Below are 26,151 nucleotides of genomic sequence, written 5' to 3' on the forward strand. Positions count from 1 at the left end.
AAACAACACCACACATACAACTATCTGCGTCTAGGTGTACCACTACAATAACTTAACGTAGACTATTTTAGCAAACTATTACACAGCAAACGGGAATTACACCCTGGAACGGAGGGAAAGGCTAATGGCTGTCCTGTGTCACCGACAGAAACGGGTGTGTTTTACACTGGGCTGCAGTCGACTGCCAGCATCACACAGGTAAACCTCCCGCAGCAGCAAACAGCCCCTCACAAAGGCCCAGCCCGGAGGCCCCAGCTCCTCCCCGCGGGGCGCCTCCCCAGGCCCACAGCTGAGCCGCGGCCACCTCCACCCCCGCGCACGCCGGGAGACACGGACCCTCCGCTCCCGCACCGAGCCGGGAATGCTGCGGAGGCCGCCGGCTCGCGCTCCGGCACAGAGACGCTCCGAAGGCTTTGTGCTCGTGCCTTCGGGACGACACGACTTAACAGCGCGAACCTCGCCGCAGGAGCTCACACAACTTTTGGGGGAAAAAAAAGAAGAAACCCTTCTCTTTCGGGAGCCAATCGAATCCCTGGGAATGGCCGCACCGGCGGCAGACCCGCGCACGCGAGCCTCGCCTCCGGCCGCCCCCAGCACCGGCGCGCACGGGCCCGACCACGCCGGCCGCTGCCGGGGCTCCGCCGGGCCGCGCCGCGGGGCGACAGCGACCTCGGGGCCGCGCAGCCCTGCCCGGCGCCCGGGGGCGACGCCGCGGAGCTGCGCAGTCCCCTGCGGGCCGCCCCCGGCCGCCCCGCGGCCTCGCCCCCCGCCGCCGCGCGCTGTCAGCGCCGCCCGTTACCCGCGCCCGCCGCCGCCCGCCGCCCGCTATCCGCGCCCGCCGCCGCCGCTTACCTCGAAGTAGCCCCCGGCGGCGCCGCCCGCGCCCGCGCCCAGGGGCCCGTGGGCCGCCGCCGCGCCGGCCGGAGCCGCCAGGCCCGGGGCCTGGGAGCCGCGCAGCGCCGCCGCCGGGCCGGCCTTGCCGCCGCTCGCGCCGCCGTTGCCGCCGCCCGAGCCGCCGCCGCCCCGCTTGTGCTTCCGGCGCTTGGCCCCGCGCTTGGCGTCGGCCGGGCTCATGGCGGGCGGGGAGAGGGGCGCGCAGCGGGCGCGGGGCTGCGGGCGGCGGCGGCGGCGGGGAGGGCGGGGATCGGCGGCGGCGGCGGGCGCTCGGCCGGCCGCGGGCGGGGGGCGCGGCGCGGGTCGCCTCCCGGGCGCGGAGGGCTGGGGCGGGTGTGAGCTGCGGGGGAGGCCTCTGGGCGGCAGGAACGGCGAGTCCAGCGGGCCCGGCGCCGCCGCTGACCAGAGTTAGAGTCCAATATGGCGGACACAAGGGGAAAGGGATCCCAGTTTACGTCGGGGGAGGGGGAAGGAGCGGCGGGGGGAGGGGTGTGGGCTCCCTCCCCCCCGCCGCCTTACTCCGCCCTCCCGGGCGCCGCTTCCCCGCTCGGCCTCGCCCCCTCCTCCCGCCGTTAACGTGCGCCCGGCGCGCGACGCACGCCGGGAGTTGGAGTCCGCGCCGCCCGAGCCGCCGCCGGGGCGCCCGGCGCGGGGACCACGACTCCCGTCGGGCTGTGCGCGGCCGAGGGCCCGGGCGCAGGGCGGGCTGGGGGCGGGGCCGCGGTGGTGACGTCACCGCCGCGCCCGCCGCCGCCGTCCCCGCCCACGCCGTGCGGCCTTGTGGGAGTTGTGGTTGCGCGCGGGGCCGGGCGGGCCGCAGGCCGCGAGCGAGCTGCGGGCTGGGAGCGCGGACCTCGGCTCTGTGTGACAGGCGCTGGCGCCCTCGCGCCGTCCGCGCTCGGCTCCCGCCTCCGTCCAGGGGCGGCTCCGGCCGCCAAGATGGCCCGATGACCGTGGGCCGGCCCTGTGTCGAATCCGGGTCCACTGCAAGTCGTGTGACCTTGGGTCAGCCTCAGCCCCCCGGGTCGGGGGACGACGGGCCGGGGTCTGCCCGGGACGACGAGAGGCGCAGTGCGCCGATGCCCGGCTGCCCGCTCGGAGGAGCCGCTGGGGTGGCCCGTGGTTCAGGACCGGTCGGTTCTGGGGACCCTAGGCCCGAGGGCCCCCGGTTAAGCCTCTGTGAGCCTGCGGGGTCTCAGGCCCGACCTGAGACCGCAGATGGGCGGCCCGGAGTTCTGGGCCCCGCCCGTCCCCTCGCTCCTGGGCGCCCAGGTTCTGCCCGGGCCTGCGCTCCCGAGGGCCCACTTGCCATGCGGAGACACGGAAGACCAGTTCTCCCCTTTCTGGCCCCGTGGGCCGTGGCGTTGAGATGGGCGGGGAGCCACCTGCATTTTCGCCTCCAGCTCTCCAGCTCTCCAGCCCTCAGCCACAACCCCGGCGCGGGAGTGGAGGCAAGTCCGCCCTGGGCTTGGAGCCCCGACCCCCGCCCCGCGCTGGGTCTTGGATGGCCCTGCCGCCTTGGGCACTCCCCATGGCGGGTCCCGAGCTGCCCTGCCGCCTTCGGCCGCCCCCGGGCTTTCCCTTGTCACACACACACTGGCCTGGGCTTGGAATTCCATGGGTGTCACTAGTCCCCCCGCAACGAGAAAACATCTCGGGGCGCAGGGGCGGGCTGGAGTGCACTTCTCACGCCCCTGCGCCCCAGCTTCGCGCACGAGGGACGCAGTGGGGACTGTCAGCGCTGGGCCCAGTGTAGCACCATCACATTGTACTACCATTGTAATCCACACAACCACAAGCCCTGTTCTGTGGGTGAGAATGGGTTCACAGAGGCCAGGGAATTCGCCCAAGCTCCCTGATAGAAGCAGGGCTGATGCCCGCTCAGACATCACCAGCACCAGGTGACACATACAGCCGATGGGAGTTACTCTTGGGGGCTGCAGCCTGCGGGTGGAGGGCCCGTCAGAGCAGAGGACTCAGAGCAAGGCAAGGCTTGGGCGCAGGGCAGGGCTCAGCATGTCCCGGGCACCCTGGAAGCAACCATGGAAGCGGCGTCTGGCCCATTCCACGTGAGAACACTGGGTCATTCCCGGCTCCAGCTCCTGACTGTACTATCGGCAGACCTGGGGAGGCAGCAGGAGTCCTCCATGCAGCCCTGGGCCAGACCCACCATGCAGGCACTGGGAGGCCGAATCAGCAGACTGGGCTTTGCTCTCGGCCCCTCCCCACTGCCCTCACTGTCTCTCTCTCTCTTCCTCTAGCCCCCGTCTCAAAGAAATGACAAAACTTGGCTTACGAAGCCACTGTGGCTAGAGCAAGTGAAAATGGCGGGACCTGTGAGGTGCGGGGGGTTGAGCGTCCTGATCAGCTGTGTGTTTTTGAAAGAACTCTGTGGTGTGGAGAACAGAGGGCAGGAGAGCAGGCGTGGAGGCCAGGAAACCGGCGACAGCCCGGCAGGACGCCCACAGGGTGCTCCCGGCGGGTGGAGCCAAGGCACGGAGCAGTGTTCTCGGCTTCCCTGCTGTGGTCCGAGTGATTGTGTGCCCCAGGATTCCCACGCTGACATGGGGCGGGGACTGGACACTGAGGAGCCCACTCGGGCAGAGCCCGCCTCGTGACGTGACGGCCCAGGCCGAAGTCCTGTCTCCTCCACACACCCAGGCTGCCTTGGGCTTGGGCTTGGGCCCCCTTGGTTTCTGTTGTTTGTGGGCTGCTCAGTTTGTGCTGCTTTGTTATAGCAGCCAAAATGGACTCAGACACTCACTAAGGAAAAATTAGTAAGAAATGAAGAAAAATATTGGATAGTAGGTAAGGAGTAGAATTTTATTTATTTTTCTTATAGGGCTAAGCTTTGGAGAGCACCAAAGCACAGCTGATTCTCCCCGAAGAATCAGCGTTCACCCCCGGAGGGTGCACTCAAGTCCCCCCCCCCCCCCGTCTTTGTTAGAAGGGATTGGCTCATGCAAGCAGGGAGGGTGACAGGTCCCCAGAACTGCGGTGAGCACGCTGGAGACGCGGGTCAGCAAACGATGCAGGCCCAGTCTGCGCGCCAACGGCTTGACACCCAGCAAGAGCCCAGGGTTCCAGCTGGGTCTGAAGGCAAGATACAACGTGTCCAGCAGGAGTTCCCTCCTCGGCGCTGCTGTCCTACTCTGGGGCTCAGTGCCCTGGGAGTGCCCGCTGCTTCCCAGCCCACCAATCGTGTTTGTTCACCATCCAGAAACGGCCTCACAGGCAGACCCAGAACAATGCTGGACCAGTGCCTGGGTACCCTGTGGCCCAGACGACAAGGCAAGATGACCTCTAACATGAACCTTCATGAGGGAGCGTGCAGGACAGGAGGGCTGGAGGGGTCTGGTGTATCCTGAGAATTAAGAGAGCATGGCTGACGAGAGCACGAGCAGTCACGCGTGTGCTGCGACCTGGACAGGACTCCGGCGTGGGGATGGCCACATGGAGCACCGCTGTGGTCCCGGGAGGCTCCTGGAACGCGTGGGCAGGAAAAGGTCACATGTTCACTGTTTTGTAAAAAGCCTGACTGCTTTCTTGTGCATCACGTGTCCCTACGATGTGAGTGTGTTCTAGTAACGTGAGATCGATGTCGTTTGCTTGAAAGGCAGATGAGGCACGCAGAGATCTCCCACTGGCTGGTCTCCTCCCCAGATGCCCACAACAGTTGGGGCTGAGCCAGTCCAAAGCCAGGAGCTGGGAATTTTTAAATCTAAGTCTCCCACATGAGTGGCAGGGATCCGACTACTTGAGCCTTCAACTGTTGCTTCCCAGGGTGCTCATTAGCGAGAGCTAGAATTGAGAGTGGAGGGGCCGGCACTATGGTGCAGTGGACTGAGGCTCTGCCCGAGGCACTGGCATCCCATACGGGCGCCGGTTCGAGTCCCGGCTGCTCCTCTTCCCATCCAGCTCTCTGCTGTGGCCTGGGAAAGCCGTGGAAGATGGCCCAAGTGCCTGGGCCCCTGCACCCACGTGGGAGACCCAGAGGAAGCTCCTGGCTTCAGATGAGCACAGCTCCGGCCAATGTGGCCATTTTGGGAATGAACCAGCGGATGGAAGACCCTTTCTCTCTCTCTCTCTCTCTCTCTCTCTCTTCTCTGTCTGTAACTCTACCTCTCAAATAGATAAAATATTAAAAAAAAAAAAAGAGAGAGAGAGAGCCAGGACTTGAACCCAGACGCTCTGACATGGATATGGGCATTCCAAACCAGGTTTTAACCACTACACTGTAAGAAATTTCCATGAAGAAAGTTAAGTAAGTTAATTGTCTCACAATGCACAACCAGTGAGTGTTACATAATAAAGAGTCATTTCCTGGGACACTCTGCTTTTCTAATTTCTAGCTTTATTAGCCTGCAGGAAAACCAGTTAGACACTCCTGCTCTGGGCACATCCTGGCCTTAAGAAAAACCATGGCCACTGAGCTTCTCCCCATAGACAGAGCACACAGAATTCTCTGCGGAAACCACAACACGCAAGAGAGGATGTGAACAAATCAATATTTGGGATCCCAAAGAATCAGGCAGTCTTTGCTGCTTAAGAGATTTATCTGTATTTGACAGTGAGAGTTACGGGGTGGGGGGGACACAGCGAGAGGCAGCTTCCATCTGCTGGGTCACTCCCCAAATGGCTGCAATGGCCAGAGCTGGGCTGATCTGAAGCCAGGAGCCAGGAGCTTCTTCTAGGTCTCCCATGCGGGTACAGAGGCCGGAGCACTTAGGCCATCTTCTGCTTTCCCAGGTGCATTAGCAGGGAGCGGAATGGGAAGTGGAGCAGCCGGGACTTGAACCAGCGCCCACATGGGAGCTGGCACTGCAGTTGCGGCTTAACCCACTGTGCCTAGCACTGACCCCACCTCCCCCAAATTGAGGCTTGGAACTCCGTGAGGTATGCTGCTGTGAGGCTTCAAAGCTTTTCAACATTGCTGTGAACAGGAACCAACAGGAATTAGCAATCATTAAGAATACTCTCTCCGGGACAGGTGTCATGGTGCAGCAGGTTAAACAACAGATTAAGACGCCTGAACGCAAATCTGAATGCTGGTTCCAGTCCTGGTCCCCTTGGAGGCGACGCCACTTCTGGTCCAGCTCCCTCTGGTGCTTCTGGAGGCAGCGGTGATGGCCCAAAGGCTCGAGTTGGGAGACTTGGATGGAGTGTGGAGTGTGGCTCCTGGCTCTGACCCGGACCAGTCCTGCTGTGGGCACTTGGGGGAGTGATCCCGGGGATGGAAGCGTGCTCTCTCTCTCTCTCTCGCTCTCGCTCTCTCTCCCCCTCTCTCATTTGGGGGAGTGATCCCAGGGATGGAAGCGCACGCGCTCTCTCTCTCTCTCCCCCCCCCTCATTTGGGGGAGTGATCCAGGGGGTGAAAGCGCGCGCTCACTCTCTCTCTCTCTCTCTCTCCCCCCCCCCCTCTCTCTCATTTGGGGGAGTGATCCAGGGGGTGAAAGCGCGCGCGCTCGCTCGCTCTCTCTCCCTGCCGTCTCTCTGTGTCACTCTGTCTTTCAAAATAAAAATAAATACTTGGAAAACCTGCTAATAGCCTGAAATTCATGGAAAATGCATATTAGAAAAAAAAGCTTAATCCTCTGCCTTGTGGCGCCGGCACACCGGGTTCTAGTCCCGGTTGGGGCACCGGATTCTGTCCTGGTTGCCCCTCTTCCAGGCCAGCTCTCTGCTGTGGCCCGGGAAGGCAGTGGAGGATGGCCCAAGTGCTTGGGCCCTGCACCCGCATGGGAGACCAGGAGAAGCACCTGGCTCCTGGCTTCAGATCAGCATGATGCGCCGGCCGCAGCGGCCATTGGAGGGTGAACCAACGGCAAAAAGGAAGACCTTTCTCTCTGTCTCTCTCTCTTTCACTATCTACTCTGCCTGTCAAAAAATTAAAAAAGAAAAATAAGAAAAAAAAAAGCTATGCACGAATTGCAAAGGCTTCTTATAGCAGGGTAAACTATATTTTAATTCTATTTTGAGGTACCTTTCATTTGGCCAAAATTGTAAAAGAGAATCAGTAGAGGATTGAAGGATAAAATTAAGGAAATTGTCCAGAAAGGAGAACCAAAAGGAACTCGGAGAGAAAGGGATCTTAAAGATTTAATCCCACAATTCCAATAACTTTGTAGTAGGAGTTGGGGGGAGTGTGTGGAAGGGAAATAGATTATGAAAAAAACCACAATTTTCCAGACAGGAAGGACGGGAGAGTCCAGACTGCAAGGAGCTACCAAAGACAATCAATTGTAGAAAACCAGAGATAACCGGGGTGGGTGCTGTGGCACAGGGGGCCGAGCCGCTGCCTGCAATGCTGGCACCCACGGGTGGTCGTGCTAGTCCCGGCTGCTCCACTTCCCACGCAGCTCCCAGCTAACACCTGGGAGAATGGCGGAGGACGGAGAACGGCCCAGGACCTTGGGCTCTGCGCCCACTGGCAGACCCTGATGGAGTCCAGACTCCTTGCTTGGGCCTGGCCCAGACTCATCTGGAGAGTGAACCAGTGGATGGAAGCTCTTTCTCTGTCTCTCCCTGTAGCTCTGCCATTCAAGTAAATTAATTAAAATCTTTTTTAAAGAAAAACTTGCAGAAGAAAACCAGAGATAAGCAGAACAGCCTGAAGCCCTGAGGGAGGAAATGGGGGAAGGAGAGGCTCACAGGTGGAGCTGCGGGAGGCGGGCAGTGCACTTCTGGCCCCGGGGGCCTGGGCCAGCAGAGGGCTCCTGGGTCGTCCAGGTGTTCCACTTCGAGGCTTCGTGCAGCCTCCGTGCTGCTTTCCCAAACGGCTGCGCTCAGTTACAAATACTCCCACCACCAACATTCGGGGGTCCTCCCTGAGGGTGGGGAACCTCTGTTCTGCCGAGGGACGATGGATTTTTGTGGCATCATTCACAGGCCACACAAAATGACCCATGTAGAACTCAGCCTACCGCAGACTTACTGAATCCCGAGTCCCGCCCGCGCCCGCCTTGGCAGGGCCAGATGACCTCATGAGCCCTTCACGGCCTGCAGGCTGGACGCTCCTGACCTGCACCTCCATCCCGGCACTGTTCTCTTTCCCCCTGTTGATAGCTGTCCTAACAGTGGTTTCATTTGACAAAGGTGCTGCGCATGTTCCCACACCTGATGTACTCACATCTCCCCTTGAGAAATGTCGCTTCACTGTCAGTATCGGATACACGGGTGGTCTTCCAAGAGCTCCTCCCACCCGCGGGCAGTCTCCGCTGTGCCGCCCACGGGTGTCCTCCCGGCACACAGTCCCGCCTGTCTAGTTTTGCTTCTGTTGTCTGTGCTTTGGGAGAAAGCATTGCCCAGCCCAGTGCTGTGCCACACTCTCCACACGTTTCCTTCTGCGAACTTCACTGCTCCGAGTCTGACATTCAAACCTTTTGTCCATTTTGGATTGGATTTTGTGTATGGTGAGAGGTAAGGATCAAATTTTATTCTTCTGCATGTGGATATCCATTTTCTCAACAATATTGGTTGATGACACCTGTCCTTCCCCAACTGTGTGTTCTTGACATCTTTGTTGAAAATCCATGGTTCTAGTCCGGCTGCTCCTCTTCTGATCCAGCTCCTGCTATGGCCTGGGAAAGCAGTGGAAGATGGCCCAAGTCCTTGGGCCCCTGCACCCATGTGGGAGACCTGGAAGAAGCTCCTGGCTCCTGGCTTTCGATCGGCCCAGCTCTGGCCATTGCAGCCATCTGGGGACTGAACCAGTGGATGGAAGATCTCTCTCTCTCTCTGTCTCTACCTCTCTGTGTAACTCTGTCTTTAAAATAAATAAAATAAGGCCGGCGCCGCGGCTCACTAGGCTAATCCTCCGCCTTGCGGCGCCGGCACACCGGGTTCTAGTCCCGGTCGGGGCACCGATCCTATCCCGGTTGCCCCTCTTCCAGGCCAGCTCTCTGCTGTGGCCAGGGAGTGCAGTGGAGGATGGCCCAAGTGCTTGGGCCCTGCACCCCATGGGAGACCAGGATAAGCACCTGGCTCCTGCCATCGGATCAGCGCGGTGCGCCGGCCGCAGCGCGCTACCGCGGCGGCCATTGGAGGGTGAACCAACAGCAAAAGGAAGACCTTTCTCTCTGTCTCTCTCTCACTGTCCACTCTGCCTGTCAAAAATAAAAAAAAAAATAAATAAATAAAAATATTTAAAAAATAAAATAAAATAAGTCTTTAAAAAAAAAAAAAAGAAAATCCATGGGCTGTGAGCACTGGCTTGTGTTCTGTTCATGCATGTGCCCCCCCCGGGCTATTCCGAGCGCAGAGCTTCACAATGCGTTGTAGAATCGGTTGTAATGCCCACAGCTTTACCCTTAGTCTATTTTGCTTTAGTTTTTTGTATGCATGTGTGTATGGTTACAACAAAATCCTGAGGCAAGGGAACCTGTAAGATATAAGGACTACATGAGAGTTTTGCAGGCTTGGAAAGCCAAGACACTGTGGCAAAAAAAAAAAAAAAAAAAAAAAAAAAACAACCAACCTAAATGAAAGATCTCTGTGAGTGAGATCCAGCGGGAAGAAGGGGCCATCAAGGAAGGAGGGACCTTTCTCGGAAGGGAGGAGAGAACTTCCACTGTGACTATGGCCCTGTCTAAATAAAGTCAGAGTTTGTGAACACAAGAGGCTTCCATAGCCTTGGCAGCTCATGACAAGAGCCTTGGGTGATCACTGACGTCATAAATAAGAGAGTCAGTTGTTAAATCAACAACAGGAGTCACTGTGCACTTGCTCCCCATGCAGGACCTCTGTCCTTCATGTGTTGTACTATGAGAATTAACAGTAAAACTAATCTTCAAACTGTACTTTATACTTTGTGTGTCTGTGTGGGTGCCAACTGCTGAATTCTTTACTTAGTAAATACTAAGTTGATCTTCTGTATATAAAGATAATGAAAATGAATCTTGATGAAGACTGGGATGGGAGATAGTGTGGGAGATGGGATGGTTTTGAGTGGGAGGGTGGTTATGGGGGAAAAGCCGCTATAATCCAAAAGTTGTATTTTGGAAATTTATATTTACTAAATAAAAGTTTAAAAAAAAGAGATAAGGGCTAATTGGGTTCATAGCTCTTATGACAGGGTCAGGAGAGCATGGTGCCAGCATCCAGGCCAGGGCCCCGGCCACAGCGAGGGACGGCACAGCAGAGAAGCGGAAGGGGAGCCGGCATGGTGCTGCATGGGCCGCCGTGCGTAATGTGCACTTAGCGTTACTATTTTTTAAGATTTATTTATTTGAAAGGTAGAGTAACAGCGAAGACAGGGAGCAAGAGAGAGATCTTCCCCCCACTGGTTATCTCCCCAAGGCCTGCAATAGGCAAGGCTGGGGCAGGCCAACACCAGCTCAGGGCTCACGGGTGGCAGGGGTGGCAGCACTGGGCCACCCCCTGCTGCCTGCCGGGCACACGTTGTCAGGAAGCTGGAGCCAGGGACCTGAGAGCGACACACACATCCCAACCGGCCTCTGAGCGCTGCACCAAACCCCTCCCTGACGTCGGAATCCGACAGGGACAGGGACGCGCTGAACCCAGAGACCCCCACGGAAGTCTGCACCTGCATTTCATTTCACAGTGCTTTGTGATGTACAAAGAAGGTGCTCACAGAGAGTGTCCACATGTGTGCCCAGTTTGCGTGACAAACATGGGACAGTTAGTGCATTTCTCACAGCAGAATCAGTATCAACACAGTCGCTTAATGAAAATCTGCTTCATTCAGGATTTTTTTTAACTTAACACTCTTCCAGTTCTGGGGTCTTATCCAGCAGCTAGGGACATTTCAACCACATTCTTCCAATCCATGAATGTGGGACAGCTTTCCATTTCTGTGTCTTCAGTTTCCGTTTCTTTTCTCTTTTCTTTCTTTCATTCTTTATATATTTGAAAGACCCAGTAACAGAGAGAGATAGAAAAAGAGATTTTCCATCTTCTGGTCTCCGCTCTCCCTGCCCCAGTGCTGACATCAGCCAGGGCTGGGCGAGGCTGAGGCCAGGAGCTCAGAACCCCAGCCATGCAGCTCGAGCCCTTGAGCCATCACCTGCTGCCTCCCAGGACGCATTGCGGAAATCTGGGTGAGGAGAGGAATCCGGGAACTCAGACCAGCACTCCAGTCCGGGGTGCGGCCGCCCCGCGCAGCGGCTTCCTCTACTGCTTCACTTCATCAGCGTTTGCACTTTCTAGCACATAGAATTTTTACTTGTTGGTTACATTTACTCCTAATTATTTTTTAATGCTACTGTAAATGGAATTGTTTCCTTAATTTATTTTTTGGATAGTTCATTGTTAGTGTATAGAAATGCTACTGAGGGGCTGGCGCTATGGCGCAGTGGGTTAACGCCCTGGCCTGCAGTGTCGGCATCCCATATGGGCGCCGGCTGGAGACCTGGCTGCTCCACTACTGATCCAGCTCCCTGCTATGGCCTGGGAGGGCAGTGGGGATGGCCCAGGTTCTTGGGCCCCTGCACCCACATAGGAGACCCGGAAGAAGCTCCTGGCTCCTGGCTTCCAATCGGTGCAGCTCTGGCCGTTGCAGCCAATTAGGGGGTGAACCATTGGATGGAACACCTCTCTCTGCCTCCCCTCTGTGTGTGTGTGGCTCTTTCAAATAAACAGATAAATCTATTGATTGGGGCCGGCACTATGGTATAGTGGATGAGGCCGCTACCTGCTGTGCCAGCATCCCATATGGGCGCCAGTTCTAGTCCTGGATACTCCACTTCTGATCCAGCTCTCTGCTATGGCCTGGGAAAGCAGAAGATGACCCAAGTGCTTGGGCCCCTTCACCTATGTGGGAGATCCAGAAGACATTCCTGGCTCCTGGCTTTGGATAGGACCAGCTCTAGCCATTGAGGCCATTTGGGGAGTAAACCATCAGATGGAAGACCTCTCTCTCTTTGCCTTGCAAATCAACCAATCAATCTTAAAAAAAAAATGCTACTGATTTCTGTATGTTCATTTTGTAACCGGATTTACTGAACTGATGAGTTTTAACGATTTTTCAGTGGCATCTTAGGGTTTTCTATACACAAGCTCTTGTCATCAGCAAACATGAGCACTCTCACTTCTAATATTTTGAATCATGGCCGGCGCCGTGGCTCAACAGGCTAATCCTCCGCCTTGCGGCGCCGGCACACCGGGTTCTAGTCCCGGTTGGGGCACCGATCCTGTCCCGGTTGCCCCTCTTCCAGGCCAGCTCTCTGCTGTGGCTTGGGAGTGCAGTGGAGGATGGCCCAAGTCCTTGGGCCCTGCACCCCATGGGAGACCAGGAGAAGCACCTGGCTCCTGCCATCGGAACAGCGCGGTGCGCCGGCCGCAGCGCGCTACCGCGGCGGCCATTGGAGGGTGAGCCAACGGCAAAAGGAAGACCTTTCTCTCTGTCTCTCTCTCTCTCTCACTGTCCACTCTGCCTGTCAAAAAAAAAAATATTTTGAATCTGTTTTATTTTTAAATTTTTGTGCCTATTCTTTTTCTTGCCTAACTGGTCTGGCTAGGATATGCCGCAGTGCTGAACAAAAGTGGTAACACTGGGCACTCCCACCTTGTTTCTGATCGTAGAAGAAGGGGGAAGGAGGGGGAGGGGAGGGGGGAGGGGACGGGAGGGGAGGGGGAGGGAGGCTTTCATCTGCTGGTTCACTCTCCAAATGGCTGCAATGGCCAGAGCTGAGCCAGGAGCTTCTTCCGGGTCTCCCACGTGGGTGCAGGAGCCCAAGCACTTGGGCCATAGCAGAGGGCTGGATAGGAAGAGGAGCAGCCAGGATATGAACCAGCACCCATATGGGATGCTGGTGCCACATGGGGAAGAGGCTTAGCCCGCTAAACCACAATGCCAGCCCAAGTTCATGGCTCCTGGCTTCAGCCTGGCCCAGCCTTGGCTGTTGCAGCCATTTGGGGAGTGAAACAGTGGATGGAAGACCTCTCTCTCTCTCTGTCACTCCGCCTTTCAAATAAATAACTTCCATAGAAAAACAGTAACAGTATGGAGAATATACACAAAAGAAACACTAATAATGTAAACCAGGGAGCATAAAGCAGGAAACGATTGGCTTCCGGCGCGCTGGGACACGGTGAGGCAGGAAGCCGAGGACACAGCATTAAGTGCGCTTCCTCCACTTAACTCCAGCTTCCTGGTCACACACGACCAGGCACAAGTGCCCGGGCCCTGCCACTCCTACAGGACACGCAGATGGTGTTCCAGGCTGGCCCAGCCACAGCCCCGGCCCTGCAGGCATTTGGGAGTGAACCAGCAGCCGGAGATCTCTGTGTGTCTCTCTCCCTTCCAACTGCAAGCATTGCAAGTACACTTACATCACTTAACCCCGCCGGTATCCCGGACCTGAAGGGTGTCTGGACAAAACCTCCTTAGAGGCTCACACTGCAGGGTTCTTTTCTTTTGCAAAGTCAGGGGCTCACTTGTTATTGACAAGTCCCAGGCTGTTGAAATCTCAGCCTGAAGCTCTTTATTATTATTATTATTTTTATTTGACAGGTAGAGTTATAGACAATGAGAGAGAGAGAGAGAGAGAGAGAGAGAGAGAGAGAGAGAAAGGTCTTCCTTACGTTGGTTTACCCCCCAAATGGCTGCTACTGCTGGCGCTGCGCCTATCCGAAGCCAGAAGCCAGGTGCTTCTCCTGGTCTCCCATGTGGGTGCAGGGGCCCAAGGACTTGGGCCATCCTCCACTGCCTTCCCGGGCCACAGCAGAGAGCTGGCCTGGAAGAGGGGCAACCGGGACAGAATCCTAGGACTACAACCTAGGGTGCCGGCGCCACAGGCAGAGGATTAACCAAGGGAGCCGCGGCGCCGCCAAGGTTTTTTTTCTTTCAGATTTTCCGTGTTATGTATTTCAGGTCCACTAGGTCATCTGTTGTTTGAGCATTTGCTTTTCAGCTTCTGATACTCCTGCGGTTGGCTTTTTCCCCCTATTCTATCCATCCTTGTGGTGTGGTGGGCCAGCGCTGTGGTGCAGCGGGTTAAACAGGTTCAAGTCCTGGCTGCTCTGCTTCAGATCCAGTTTCCTGCTAATGCGCCTGGGAAAGCAGTGGAGGATGGCCCAAGTGCTTGGGCCCCTGCACCCATGTGGGAGACCCGGATGGAGTCCCAGGATTCTGGCTCCGGCCTGGCCCAATCCCGGCTGTTGTGGCCACTTGGGGAGTGAACCAGCAGGTGGAAGATTCTCTCTCTCTCTCTGTAATCCTGCCTTTCAAATAAGGACATAACTCTTGGAAAAACAAAAGTCCACAGATGGTTCTCTCTCTGACACTCTGCCTTTCAAACAAATAAAAATTTTTTAAAGATTTATTTATTTGAAAGTCAGAATTACACAAAGAGAGGAGAGGCAGAGAGAGAGGTCTTCCATCTGCTGTTCACTCCCCAACTGGCTGTAATGGCTGGAGCTGTGCTGCACAATCCGAAGCCAGGAGCCAGGAGCTTCTTCTGGGTCTCCCACACGGGTGCAGGAGCCCAAGGACTTGGGCCATCTTCCACTGCTTTCCCAGGCCATAGCAGAGAGCTGGATGGGAAGTGGAGCAGCTGGGAATTAAACAGGCACACATATGGGATACCGGCACTGCAGGCAGCATCTTTACCCACTACGCCACAGCGCCAGCCCCATAATCCTCCGCCTGTGGCGCCAGCATCCCATAGGGGCGCCGGTTCTAGTCCCCGGTTGCTCCACTTCTGATCCAGCTCTGCTGTGGCCTGGGAAAGCAGTGGAAGATGGCACAAGTCCTTGGGCCCCTGCACCCGCATGGGAGACCAGGAAGAAGCACCTGGCTCCTGGCTTTGGATCGGCACAGCTCCGGCCGTTGCAGCCATCTGGGGAGTGAACCAACAGATGGAAGACTTTCTGTCTCTCCCTCAGTCTGTACTCTGTCAAATAAATAAATAAATAAATAAATAAAATCTTAAAAACCGAAGGTGGGATGTTTGGACGAAGTGGAGTTGGATATATTCATCAATTTTTACCCAGACCTCAATTCAGGTCTCTCCTATGGTGGCGGGGACTCGAACGCGAGCCATCTGCTGCCACCCAAGGTGCGATGCAGGAAGCTGGGTGAGCAGCAGATTGGTCTCAAAACTCGGGCACTGTGATCCAGCATGGGGCCTCCAGCCAGCTGCCCCCCCCCCAAGTTTTAAAAATACTTTAATGCTTATTTGCTTGAAAGGCAGAACAAGAGCCAGACAGAAAGAGACACAGAGAATCCATCTTCCACCTCTGGTTTACTCCCCAGGTGGCTGCAGGCCAAAGCCCGGAGCCAGGAACCACACCCAGGTCTCCCAGGTGGGTGGCAGGGGCCGTCTTCTGCTGCTTTCCCAGGCACGTGAAAAGGGAGCTGGAGTAGAAGTGGAATGGCCAGGCCTCCAACCAGTGCTCATACGGGATGCTGGCATTGCAGCCTCTGGCTTAACCTGCTGGGCCATAGGCTGGCCGGTGACACTATCACAATGACGTTCTAATGACTTAAGTGTCATGGAGGGGCACACGTTCTGCAGCCTTGTTGGGACTTCCCCGAGCTGGCTCCAAGCTTGCAGCACTGCAGAATCTGCGGTGGTCGCTACCAGGAACGGCTGGGCTGCCGTGCACAGGAGGCCAGAAGTGGATGTCATGCAGGCACCGTGAGTCAACAAGACTCGCCTGGAGCCGTCAGTCTGTGAGCAGTGTGGCGGGCCAAGAGCTGTCACCAACCGGTAGGTGCTGCCTCCCAGGTCAGCCAGGAGCTGTCCAGCACAGCCCTGCGGGAGCCGAGACCCCAGCTGCTGCCAGCTCAACAGCTGGATCCTGATGAGCCGTCACGGCTGTCCCCAGGGCCTGCCTTGGCGGCAGTCTGGGACTGATTGAGCCGTCACGGCTGTCCCCAGGCCCAGGCTCCCTGATTCGGGCTGCAGGTATCGTAACCACTACACCAAATGCCTGCCCCACACATTTCAGCCAGCTCATCCATTTCTCCAACACACACCTTGTCAATTTCCAGATGCCGTGGAATGTTCGATTTGGCGCTTCCCAGTTCACGAGCTGCTCATCCTTACACAACTGGCTGTTTCTGAGGTTCGCTGTCCTGCTGCAGGGACTCGGCGTGACAGACCACAGCCCCAGCTCACCCTCTCGGTAGCCGGCATCACAGGTGAAGACGTCAGGACAGCCCGCCAGGCGTGGCTGCAGCCTGCAATGCCCCTACCCCCTGCCTAGGTTAACACTAACTCCTATGGAGCCCACGCTGCTCTACATCACCGGATCGACTGAACGCCGCGTAGTCCTGGCTTCATCCTTTTGAGTCTACAGAACTTCTGCCCTTGGTAGTCGGTTGTGATGCAGTTTCTCTCCCTCTATTTATTTAGCTTTGCATTTAAGAAACTGGTAGAATATTTCAATGATTTTAAATCATTCAGCAGCATTGATGGTCCATCAAAATGTTGCCCAATTAGCACCTCCAGCCATTTCAGTACTTCCTCAGCATCCCAAACAGAACTGCAGACCCAGTAAACAATACTTCCTCCCACCCCTTCCCCAGCTAACCTGATTCTGTCTTTGTAATTTGCATACTCCAGGGACCCATCAGTCTGCTGATGGACATTTGGGCTAGTCCCACCTGGCGCTGTGAATGCTATGAACACTGAGCTACACCTGTCTGTTTACACTGAGAGTGAAACTGCTGAACCACATAGTAATTATTAAGTTTCATTTAAAGAGATCTCCCACCTGCCAGTTCACTTCCCCAAAACCTGCAACAGCTGGGGCTGGGCCAGGACGAAGCCAAGGAGCCCAGAACTGTCCAGTTTCTCACAGCGTGACTGGGACCCAACTACTTAAGCCTTCTGTTTCCAGGGTGCACATCAGCAAACAGCTGGGGGGGGGATTAGGACTTGAACCCCAGGCACCCTGCTGTGGGATGTGGCTGTTAAAGCTAAACTACTGCACCAACATCCACCATCCACCCCTAGCATCCCCCAGCCCCCTTTTCAAATCTGAAAGGCAGAATGATGAGGTGGGTGGGGGAAGAATCTTCCATCCACTGGTTCACATCCCAAATGTCTGTAACAGTCAGGCCTGTGCCAGGCTGAAACCAGAAGCAGGAACTCCATCCCGATCTCCCATGTAGATGGCAGGGACCCAAGTCCTCGGGCCATCATCTGCTGTGACAAGCAGCACAGTAACAGGGACTCAAACCAGCACCCTGATATGGGATGCAGGCGTCCCAAGCAATTCTCTAATTTTCCAAACTGCATCCCAAAGTGGACGCACCAGGTCCAGTTTCTGTCCGTCCTTGCCAACACTTGCTATAGTCTGTGTTCTTTGTGAAAGCCTTTGTCTAACGGTGTGAAGTGGCATCTCACTGCTTATTGCACAGTTGTGTGACTTCTTGGAGAAATGAACTTTTGCCCACTTTATAATTTGGGCCTAACAAGCCAGGAGTGAGGAACGCCATCCGGGTCTCCCACAGGGCCCGAAGCACTTGGGCCACCTTCCACCGCCTTCCCAGGTCCATTAGCAGGGAGCTGGGACTCAAGTCAGCATTCTCACACGGGAGGCTGGTGGCAACCTACTCTGCTGAGCCACAGCCCCGGCCCCTGAAGCGCGTCTCCCCGGGGCACATCAGCAGGAAGCTGGAACTCAGGCACCCGCGCTGGGGCACTGAATCCAACCACGGCAACAGCAGTCCTCCGCGGCTGGTTTTTTTTTTATTTTTTAAATTTTTGACAGGCAGAGTGGACAGTGAGAGAGAGAGACAGAGAGAAAGGTCTTCCTTTTGCTGTTGGTTCACCCTCCAATGGCTGCTGCAGCCGGCGTGCTGTGACCGGCGCACCGCGCTGATCTGATGGCAGGAGCCAGGTGCCTATCCTGGTCTCCCATGGGGTGCAGGGCCCAAGCACTTGAGCCATCCTCCACTGCACTCCCTGGCCACAGCAGAGAGCTGGCCTGGAAGAGGGGCAACCGGGACAGAACCGGCGCCCCGACCGGGACAAGAACCCGGTGTGCCGGCGCCCTCCGCGACTGTTTAACCTCACTTCCCAGTAGACCCATTCTGCTTCTTCACTTCCAAACTGCATTGTTCATACCTAGTTGCTTGCACTAGAACTTCCACTACAGTGTTGAGTACAAGTGGCAAAAAAAGCTCCCCTCCTCTGGGAGACGGCTGTCTTCCACCGCCGAGCGCAACAGCCTTCACACCGAGAGCCCTTCCACGCCTGGCTCATCCAGGGTTTCTACGTCATGTAAAGATGCTGTGATCAGCACCCATGTTCTTCATACAGTCTCAAGTTCAGTGCTGTTTTACAGGTCCGATGCTGGTTCTGGCCTGTCTCTTCTGCTCCAATCCCATTTGTTTAAGGTCTTGTCAGATCTCTCTCCTTGAGTCATTTGGTTTTTCTCCTAATTATCCACCCATTTGATCTGGTACATTCAATTTGTTGATACGCAGGTGTTCACAGTACCACCCCCCCCCCCCCATCTCCGTAGTCAGCAATGTCTGATCTCTGGCTGGCTGATTTTCTCCGAGACTCCATTTTCGGCACCAGACTTTCCCTACTGTGTTCCTACCCTCTGCTGGCTTTGTCTCCACTTGTCCTTAATATTGTTCTCCCGCTACAGTCCAGTCTGCTCTTCCTTTAGTTCTTAAGGCATACAATGAGGTACCACACCTGAGTGCTTTCAACACATCCTGTAGAATATTTTTAAAATTTATTTATTTGAAAGGCAGGATTACAGAGAGAGTAGAGCCAGAGAGTCTTCCATCCGCTGGTTCACTCCCCAGACGGCCACAAAGGCCGGAGCTGCACCAATCCAAAGCCAGGAGCCAGGAGCTTCTTCCTGGTCTCCCACGCAGGTGCAGGGGCCCAAGCACTTGGGCCATCTCCCCAGGCCATAGCAGAGAGCTGGGTCAGAAGTGGAGCAGCCAGGACTCGAACCGGCACCCATATGGGGTGCCGGCACTGCAGGTAACAGCTTTACCCGCTACGTCATGATGCTGGTCTCTGTGTTTTCATTTTTGTTCTTCTCAAGGTATTTTTGAATTTTCCTTGTGGTCCTTTCTTTGATCTACTGGTTGTTAGTATTCTGTTTAACTTGCATGATTCTGTACGTTTTCCAGGGTGTCCACATCAATTTCAAACCTTTTAAGTGTAGGCCCAACAACAGAGAAGCAGCAAAGCTACACCAAGAATCAGCAGGGCCAGTCAGTGCTGTGGTACAGCGGGTTGTCACTGCTTGTGACACTGGCATACCATACTGGAGCACCACTCTGTTTTTTTGACAGGCAGAGTTAGACAGTGAGAGAGACAGAGAGAAAGGTCTTCCTTCTGTTGGTTCACCCCCCAAATGGCCGCTATGGCCGGCACGCTGTGCCGATCTGAAGCCAGGTGTTTCTTCCTGGTCTCCCATGCGGGTGCAGGGCCCAAGCACTTGGGCCACAGCAGAGAGCTGGACTGGAAGAGGAGCAACCGGGACAGAATCCGGCGCCCCGACCAGGACTAGAACCCGGGGTACCGGCGCCGCAGGCGCATGATTAGCCAAGTGAGCCGCGGCGCCGGCCTGAAGCACCACTTTTAAGTCTTGGTTGATCTGTTTCTAATCCAGCTTCCTGCCAACAACCTGGGAAAGTAGAAGACCCAGCCTGGGCCGCTTCTCCGCACGTGGAAGACCCACGCAGAGTTCCAGGTTCCTGGCTTCAGCCTGGCCACTGACGACACTTGAAGTGAATCAGCAAATGCAAGATCTTCGTCTCCTCTCTGCCTTTTAAACAAATCAATCTTTAAAAGTCATACAGATTGCTCATTTTTGACCCAATAATTTAAATGACAAAAATTATGGATAAATGGAAGCATTCATTTGTCTAATGAAGTATCACAGAACAAGGAAAACGAACCAACCACACAACATGAAAGAATCTCACGTACACTGAACAACGAAGTCGACTCGCTCATACAACACATACTGGACAGCTCCATTTACGTAAAGCTGGCCTGGCCCTGACTCTTGTGGGCATTTGGGGGAATGAGCCAGAATAAACTGTCGCTCTGTCTTTCAAATAAATAAATCTTAAAAAAATTAGTCAAGTGTAATTTTCATAAATCAGCGTGGTAATTACTCGGCGGGAGACAGGAGGGTGCTGACACAGTGGAGGAGAGAGGGAGTTTCCTAGGTGTCACAGCTGTTTGTTTCCTAGGCACTGGCTTTGTGGTAGTTCATTGAGTGCTACTTTGGAGAAAACCCCAAACGGTGTCCTCTCTGTGTGCCACACTTCACAACACAAAAGCTGGACACACACAGAGGAGGTGGCATCCACCTCAGGAAGGCAGGGCCACACCCCGTCGTGAGGAACCCATCTTTTTAGTTTAGGTCTCAAAGAACTTTCAGATGGGATCACAGGAAAAAAATTCACAAAATACAAAAAGAAACAAATCCTCACAGAGACACCAGGGCCCACCAAGAGTCTGGATATTAAAATTAACCACCCAGAATATAAAACCAGCAAGTCTGACAATACGGACATTTTCTCTAAAAAAGGGAGGTATTAATGGCATTAATGATGAAGCGCTGCTGCGGAGAGCACGTCTACAAGGACGTCACAAACTGCGTGGCACAAGTCTATACAGAGAGGAAATGCAAATTCGGGAGGAAAACTGGAATTTAATCAAAGTTATCCTGAAGTTATGGAAGGTTCTCGAACATTAAGAAAAATTCCTATCAGTAGAACTTAAAACTTTTCCTTAGTTTTTGAAAACAGGTTAAGAAAATTTTATTGCTAAATTCTACTGAAGAATTCAATGTACAGTAAGAGAACTTTGTCTTACTTTAAAAGTTGAGAAAGAACAAGAAAATCATCATACAACTTATGAGCATGGATTTTAATAAAATCAACCTTAAAGCAAATAAGAGCAAAACAAATTAAGCAATGTATAGAAAGATAAAATAAGAAAACAGCAATTTATCCATGAAATGTAAGAATGGCATATGCTGGAAAAGCAAAATACAAGCTAAGTATGCTTTATTCAAAGTATCTGGGGCCAGTGTGTTTTACACCCTGTTCCCCCAACCCCGATCCTGAAATATGTACACCTGTGTGAGATATCTTGGGGACGGGACCCAACACAAGAAATCCACTCAGGCCTGAGAACACTCGCAGCCTGAAGGTAACGTCACACAACACTTCCAGTGCACCTGTGCTCTGGGACAGACTGCATTGTCAGGTAAGAAATTTTCCACTTGTCCTGTCACACTGATACTCAGAAAGTTCTGGGTTTTAGATTAGGGATGCTCATCCTACAATGTAATACTTACTAACTGCTTAAAGGGTAAAATTTTTGTGTCTCAATAGAAGAACAGAACCAGTTAGGATCTATTATTGGTGACTTAAAAACAAAACTCGGAATTTCACCTAATGGTAGAAAAATGAACTTCCCTTACCCAAGAGTTACTCAGAACCTGGAACAACTCTTGCTCACGGTGCCCCCACCTGCTTATTCGAGCGCTGGAGCACTAAGCCATTTAACTGCAGACCATGTGGATGGAATAAAGGACGCATTTGAAAGAACCCAACAAAGACGCTGCAAACCCAACGTGGGAAAATAAACCGTTCCTATACCGTTACAATGAAGGTGCCATCTGAATGTTTCACAAATAACCCAGAAATCTCCTTCCACAGCCCATCCTGGCGGCTCCATTCTGTTGAGCTTTGGGCCCACTCAGTTGGTGCCAGACCTAACGACAAACACTGGGCCTTTCCCCACAGCTCTGGGGTTGTCGGCTGAGGGCTTCCTCAACTGTCTCTTGGTTATAGGACCAGGGTAAGGAGACCCATCAGGCCCTGGATAGTTACCCAGAAGCATCTGATGCATATGGCTTCTTTGGCACTGCTCACCCATGACAGGGACTCCTGGGGCCCTGACTCCGTCCCAGAGGACAGGACGTGTCTGGGTGGTGAGGGCAGTGTGGGCTAAACACACTCAAGGCTCCACGCTGCTCAGAGCAGCTTCTTCACACCTGTGACTGGCCATGGCGAGAAGGCGGCCCCCTGGCCAGCCTCATCTCCCAGCACAGACTCTGAACTCTCAGGCCTCAGGGACGTGCAGCTCCGCTCCAGGAGTGGCCTCCCATTCGCCGGCTTCTGCATACGTAGCTTTCCAGGACATACACTGATGCAAAATACACTCAGTACAGGGCAGATGGAAAACACACTTCGGCAAAAAAGGAATGGCAGCACGGTGGTGGTGCCAACTGCAAAGAGCAAACAAATGCTTGAAAAAGATACTTGGTTCAAATTAATGGTTTTATTTCCACCTTTAACACTAGCAGAGGAGTCCAAGACAAACTGATGTTCGTGGATACAGTTTAAACGCAACAAAGAGTGAGCTGAACTATGTACACTGAAGATGAGAAAAGGGTTTTCTCACACCAGCCTTTTCCTGGTTTGCAGTTTCGGAAGAAACGAAACACATTTCCCCCCAACTGAATTTAGGAAGAAGTAACACAACTTTTATGACCAACCACTTAAGTTGTAAGGATAAAACTTAAATTCTGAAATGGGTGTGACTGTATCAATTAGTCAGCTGGCTGTATGGTTACCTCGACTCCTAGGTGTATCATTCCAACACAACAAAGGAGCATTTCCATGAAGCCCAGAGGGAACTTAATGGCAGTAGCACCCAACCAGAGTGCCAACGAGCTACATGTCAAAATAACGGGTGCTGTGACCCCGTGCTCTTTGACTCCAAGTAGAAAATTATTACTTTCATTCACACTAACTGCCAAGTGAGCCAAAAAGTTAAAAAGTCAGAAGGAAGAATAAAACTATTTTCTTCACACACAGGAGGGACACTCCATCAGCCCCATAAAGTGAGTTCTGTGCGGAGTCCCTGCTCCTTCAGAGTGGCGATCTGAAGGCCAGTTATTGCTAGCAAAGCCAGAATGGCCCCTCTCACGAAGACGTTCACACGAAAAGGCGGTGGGTCTGGCTTGAAGCCCTCTGAGGAAGGGGAGGTACACAGGTGGAGGCAGGCTGGCACTGCCAGGCCTCTCCCCTACCAGCGACCCCCACGCCCTGTGCTGTCGGGCTGCTCAGGCCACGCTGCTGCCCTCTGAGAGAACCTGAGGTCCCCACATGCCTGTGCACTGGAGCAGAGGTTGTTACCCGGGTGCCTCAGGATGGGTCAGTCGCCGTGGTTTGCCACCCAAAGCCTGTGTAGCTGTCAGAAGCCCAAGGACCAAAGCCCACTTGGCCAGAAGAGCAGCTTCTGATAGAAACACCAGCTGGTGGGGGTTGATGGGCAAGCCAAGCCAGTGCCAAGTCAGGCGGGCCACGTTCCTTGAAACAGGGAGTGACAGTGCCTTGGACAGGATGGAAGTGAGAGGCTGGCTGATTAAGGCCACAACACTGCCACCACCTCCCAGGGTCTACTGAACTTGGGCAGACACAGGCAGCTGGAAGTGAGGACTGGAGGATGCGTGGTGGCAAACACAGGACAGATTTCACCAGAAGAGAGGACACCCAGACATGTGCCTGCCCTACCCACCTCCTCGTCCTGTGCCAGGTGACAAACGTGGGAGCATGGGGAAGGTTCCTGAGAACAGCTGGTGAGCAGAGCTAAGGTGGAGGGGCGCTGCTCCTCAGGAGACACCAGGCCTCTGGGGAGGACACTAACAGTGCTACATCTCCTGGGCTGCTGACAAGTGGGTAAAGAACGGGCTTTATTGCACTTTTTCGTTCTTGGAAAACAGGGGTTTGCCCTGCAGAGGTTCTCCTGATTTGCAGAAAACACTGCACATCTGAGTAAGGTGCAGGCAGAATCACAGGGTGATCTCCGACTCCCAGGGCTTGGTCTTTCAGGCCTCAGAGGCCGCTCCTGCACCTGGGGTCCTCGGGCTGGGTGGACTGTGTCGGGCTTGTCACTGTGTGGCAGGCAGGCTGGTCCACCTGCAGGCAGATGCCAGAAAGAAAAGCAGTGGCCCCAGCTCGTGGGCACACTGCCCAAACAGGGAAATTTTCTTGGCGCATGTGGAGGTCCCAGAAACAGGCTACAGCCACAACTCTCAATTCCAATGGGTCTGACTCCCTTTCTCCTACTCTGGAACCAGACTACCCCAGAGAAGAGAGGTAGAGCGTGGTCAAGAAGGGCCCCTGGGCCCAGTTCCAGAGCGCCAAACTGGAGATAACAGGACCTAGGAGGGGTCTGGAAACGAAAGAGCAGTTTACATGTCACATGTTGGTTCTCAAGCAGTCCTCCGGAGCTCAGGAGGTCGGAGGCAGATACCACGCGGAGAACCAGCTAGGCTCGCCGTCTGTCCATTCGTCTCTCCTGAGCAGCTCTGAGCACTTCATATATAAATGGGGTGGTACCGTTTGTGGTTGATCTTTTTCCTACAAGTTGGGCAAGTGTTAGCATTCTTAAGGGAATCACGGAGGCACTGGCTACAGAAGACATGGCCGCATTCTGTAGAAACAATGAGACGTCCATTCTGCACAATCTAGAAGACATTAAAAGGAAGAGCCTTTAAGTTTTCCCTTGCCCCAGAGCAACTGTGGTAGCCAGAGAATCCCACTCCTGCCCTGCCCAGTGCACATGGCCAGTGGGTGAGAAGGTTCAGGGCTGCAGCAGGAACAGCAGAGAGACCGTCTGGAGGACCAGTGAGGGCGACTCTGGTCCCAGACAAGTGCGGGCGGTCTCTGCGGAGCAGAAAGCTGAGCACAGGAGCTTGGTTTCCAGCAGTGGTGGCCCAAGAGGGTTCTCAGGCACTCCAGGACATGAGTGGTTTCTTGTTAGGGCCAGGAGAGGACACGCAAGGCACACGATACCCAGGAGGTTAAACTAAGGGGCTCAGGGTTCAAATGGATGCTAGCATACTTTCCATTCAGAGATGTACAAGTTAGGCGGCAGCCCAGGCATGAGTGCACGCAGGGGTGTCAAATCCCACCTCAGAGCAAGACCCTGACAAGCAGGGGAGGTATAGCTAGTTCACTCACCTCAGAGTACCAGGGAGGTGGAGCTAGTTCACTAGTTCACCTACCTCAGAGTATCAGGGAGGTGGAGCTAGGTCACTAGGTCACTCACCTCAGAGTATCAGGGAGGTGGAGCTAGTTCACTGGGTCACTCACCTCAGAGTATCAGGGAGGTGGAGCTAGTTCACTGGGTCACTCACCTCAGAGTATCAGGGAGGTGGAGCTAGTTCACTAGTTCACTCACCTCAGAGTATCAGGGAGGTATAGCTAGTTCACTAGGTCACTCACCTCAGAGTACCAGGGAGGTGGAGCTAGTTCACTCACCTCAGAGTATCAGGGAGGTGGAGCTAGTTCTCTAGGTCACTCACCTCAGAGTATCAGGGAGGTATAGCTAGTTCACTAGTTCACCTACCGCAGAGTATCAGGGAGGTAGAGCTAGTTCACTGGGTCACTCACCTCAGAGTACCAGGGGAGGTATAGCTAGTTCACTAGGTCACTCACCTCAGAGTACCAGGGAGGTGGAGCTAGTTCACTAGGTCACTCACCTCAGAGTATCAGGGAGGTGGAGCTAGGTCACTAGGTCACTCACCTCAGAGTACCAGGGAGGTGGAGCTAGTTCACTGGGTCACTCACCTCAGAGTATCAGGGAGGTATAGCTAGTTCACTAGGTCACTCACCTCAGAGTACCAGGGAGGTGGAGCTAGTTCACTCACCTCAGAGTATCAGGGAGGTATAGCTAGTTCACTAGGTCACTCACCTCAGAGTACCAGGGAGGTGGAGCTAGTTCACTAGGTCACTCACCTCAGAGTATCAGGGAGGTGGAGCTAGTTCACTGGGTCACTCACCTCAGAGTATCAGGGAGGTGGAGCTAGTTCACTAGGTCACTCACCTCAGAGTATCAGGGAGGTGGAGCTAGTTCACTAGGTCACTCACCTCAGAGTTCCAGGGAGGTGGAGCTAGTTCACTAGGTCACTCACCTCAGAGTACCAGGGAGGTGGAGCTAGTTCACTAGGTCACTCACCTCAGAGTATCAGGGAGGTGGAGCTAGTTCACTAGGTCACTCACCTCAGAGTATCAGGGAGGTGGAGCTAGTTCACTAGGTCACTCACCTCAGAGTATCAGGGAGGTGGAGCTAGTTCACTAGGTCACTCACCTCAGAGTATCAGGGAGGTGGATCTAGTTCACTCACCTCAGAGTATCAGGGAGGTGGAGCTAGTTCACTAGGTCACTCACCTCAGAGTATCAGGGAGGTGGAGCTAGTTCACTCACCTCAGAGTATCCGTCCATGCAGATGGGACAGCTCACAGTGCCAGAGGGCCTAGAAACAGTGTTCACATCACAAC

At 54.6% G+C, this 26,151-nt stretch overlaps 1 protein-coding gene across 4 annotated transcripts in view; it reads right to left on the minus strand.

Annotated features, from left to right (window-relative positions):
• The window catches only part of LOC133774848 (E3 ubiquitin-protein ligase RNF4), a 222,394-nt gene that overhangs the window by 162,672 nt on the left and 33,571 nt on the right, over positions 1–26,151 (minus strand). Inside the window, exons 7-8 of one of the 4 annotated variants that reach the window (XM_062212775.1) lie at positions 26,078–26,126; positions 22,124–24,336 (exon numbers count right to left, since the gene is read on the minus strand). The exons of 2 other annotated variants lie outside the window; for them this stretch is intronic. In XM_062212775.1, the coding sequence (XP_062068759.1) occupies positions 24,187–24,336; positions 26,078–26,126 (199 nt within the window). In that variant the 3' untranslated portion in view covers positions 22,124–24,186. Of the gene's footprint in view, positions 1–852; positions 903–22,123; positions 24,337–26,077; positions 26,127–26,151 lie in introns of those variants that run through there. One more of the 4 variants, XM_062212774.1, reaches the window with a different exon arrangement.

Source organism: Lepus europaeus, chromosome 16 (genome assembly GCF_033115175.1).
Source record: "Lepus europaeus isolate LE1 chromosome 16, mLepTim1.pri, whole genome shotgun sequence".
NCBI classification, from domain to species: domain Eukaryota; kingdom Metazoa; phylum Chordata; class Mammalia; order Lagomorpha; family Leporidae; genus Lepus; species Lepus europaeus.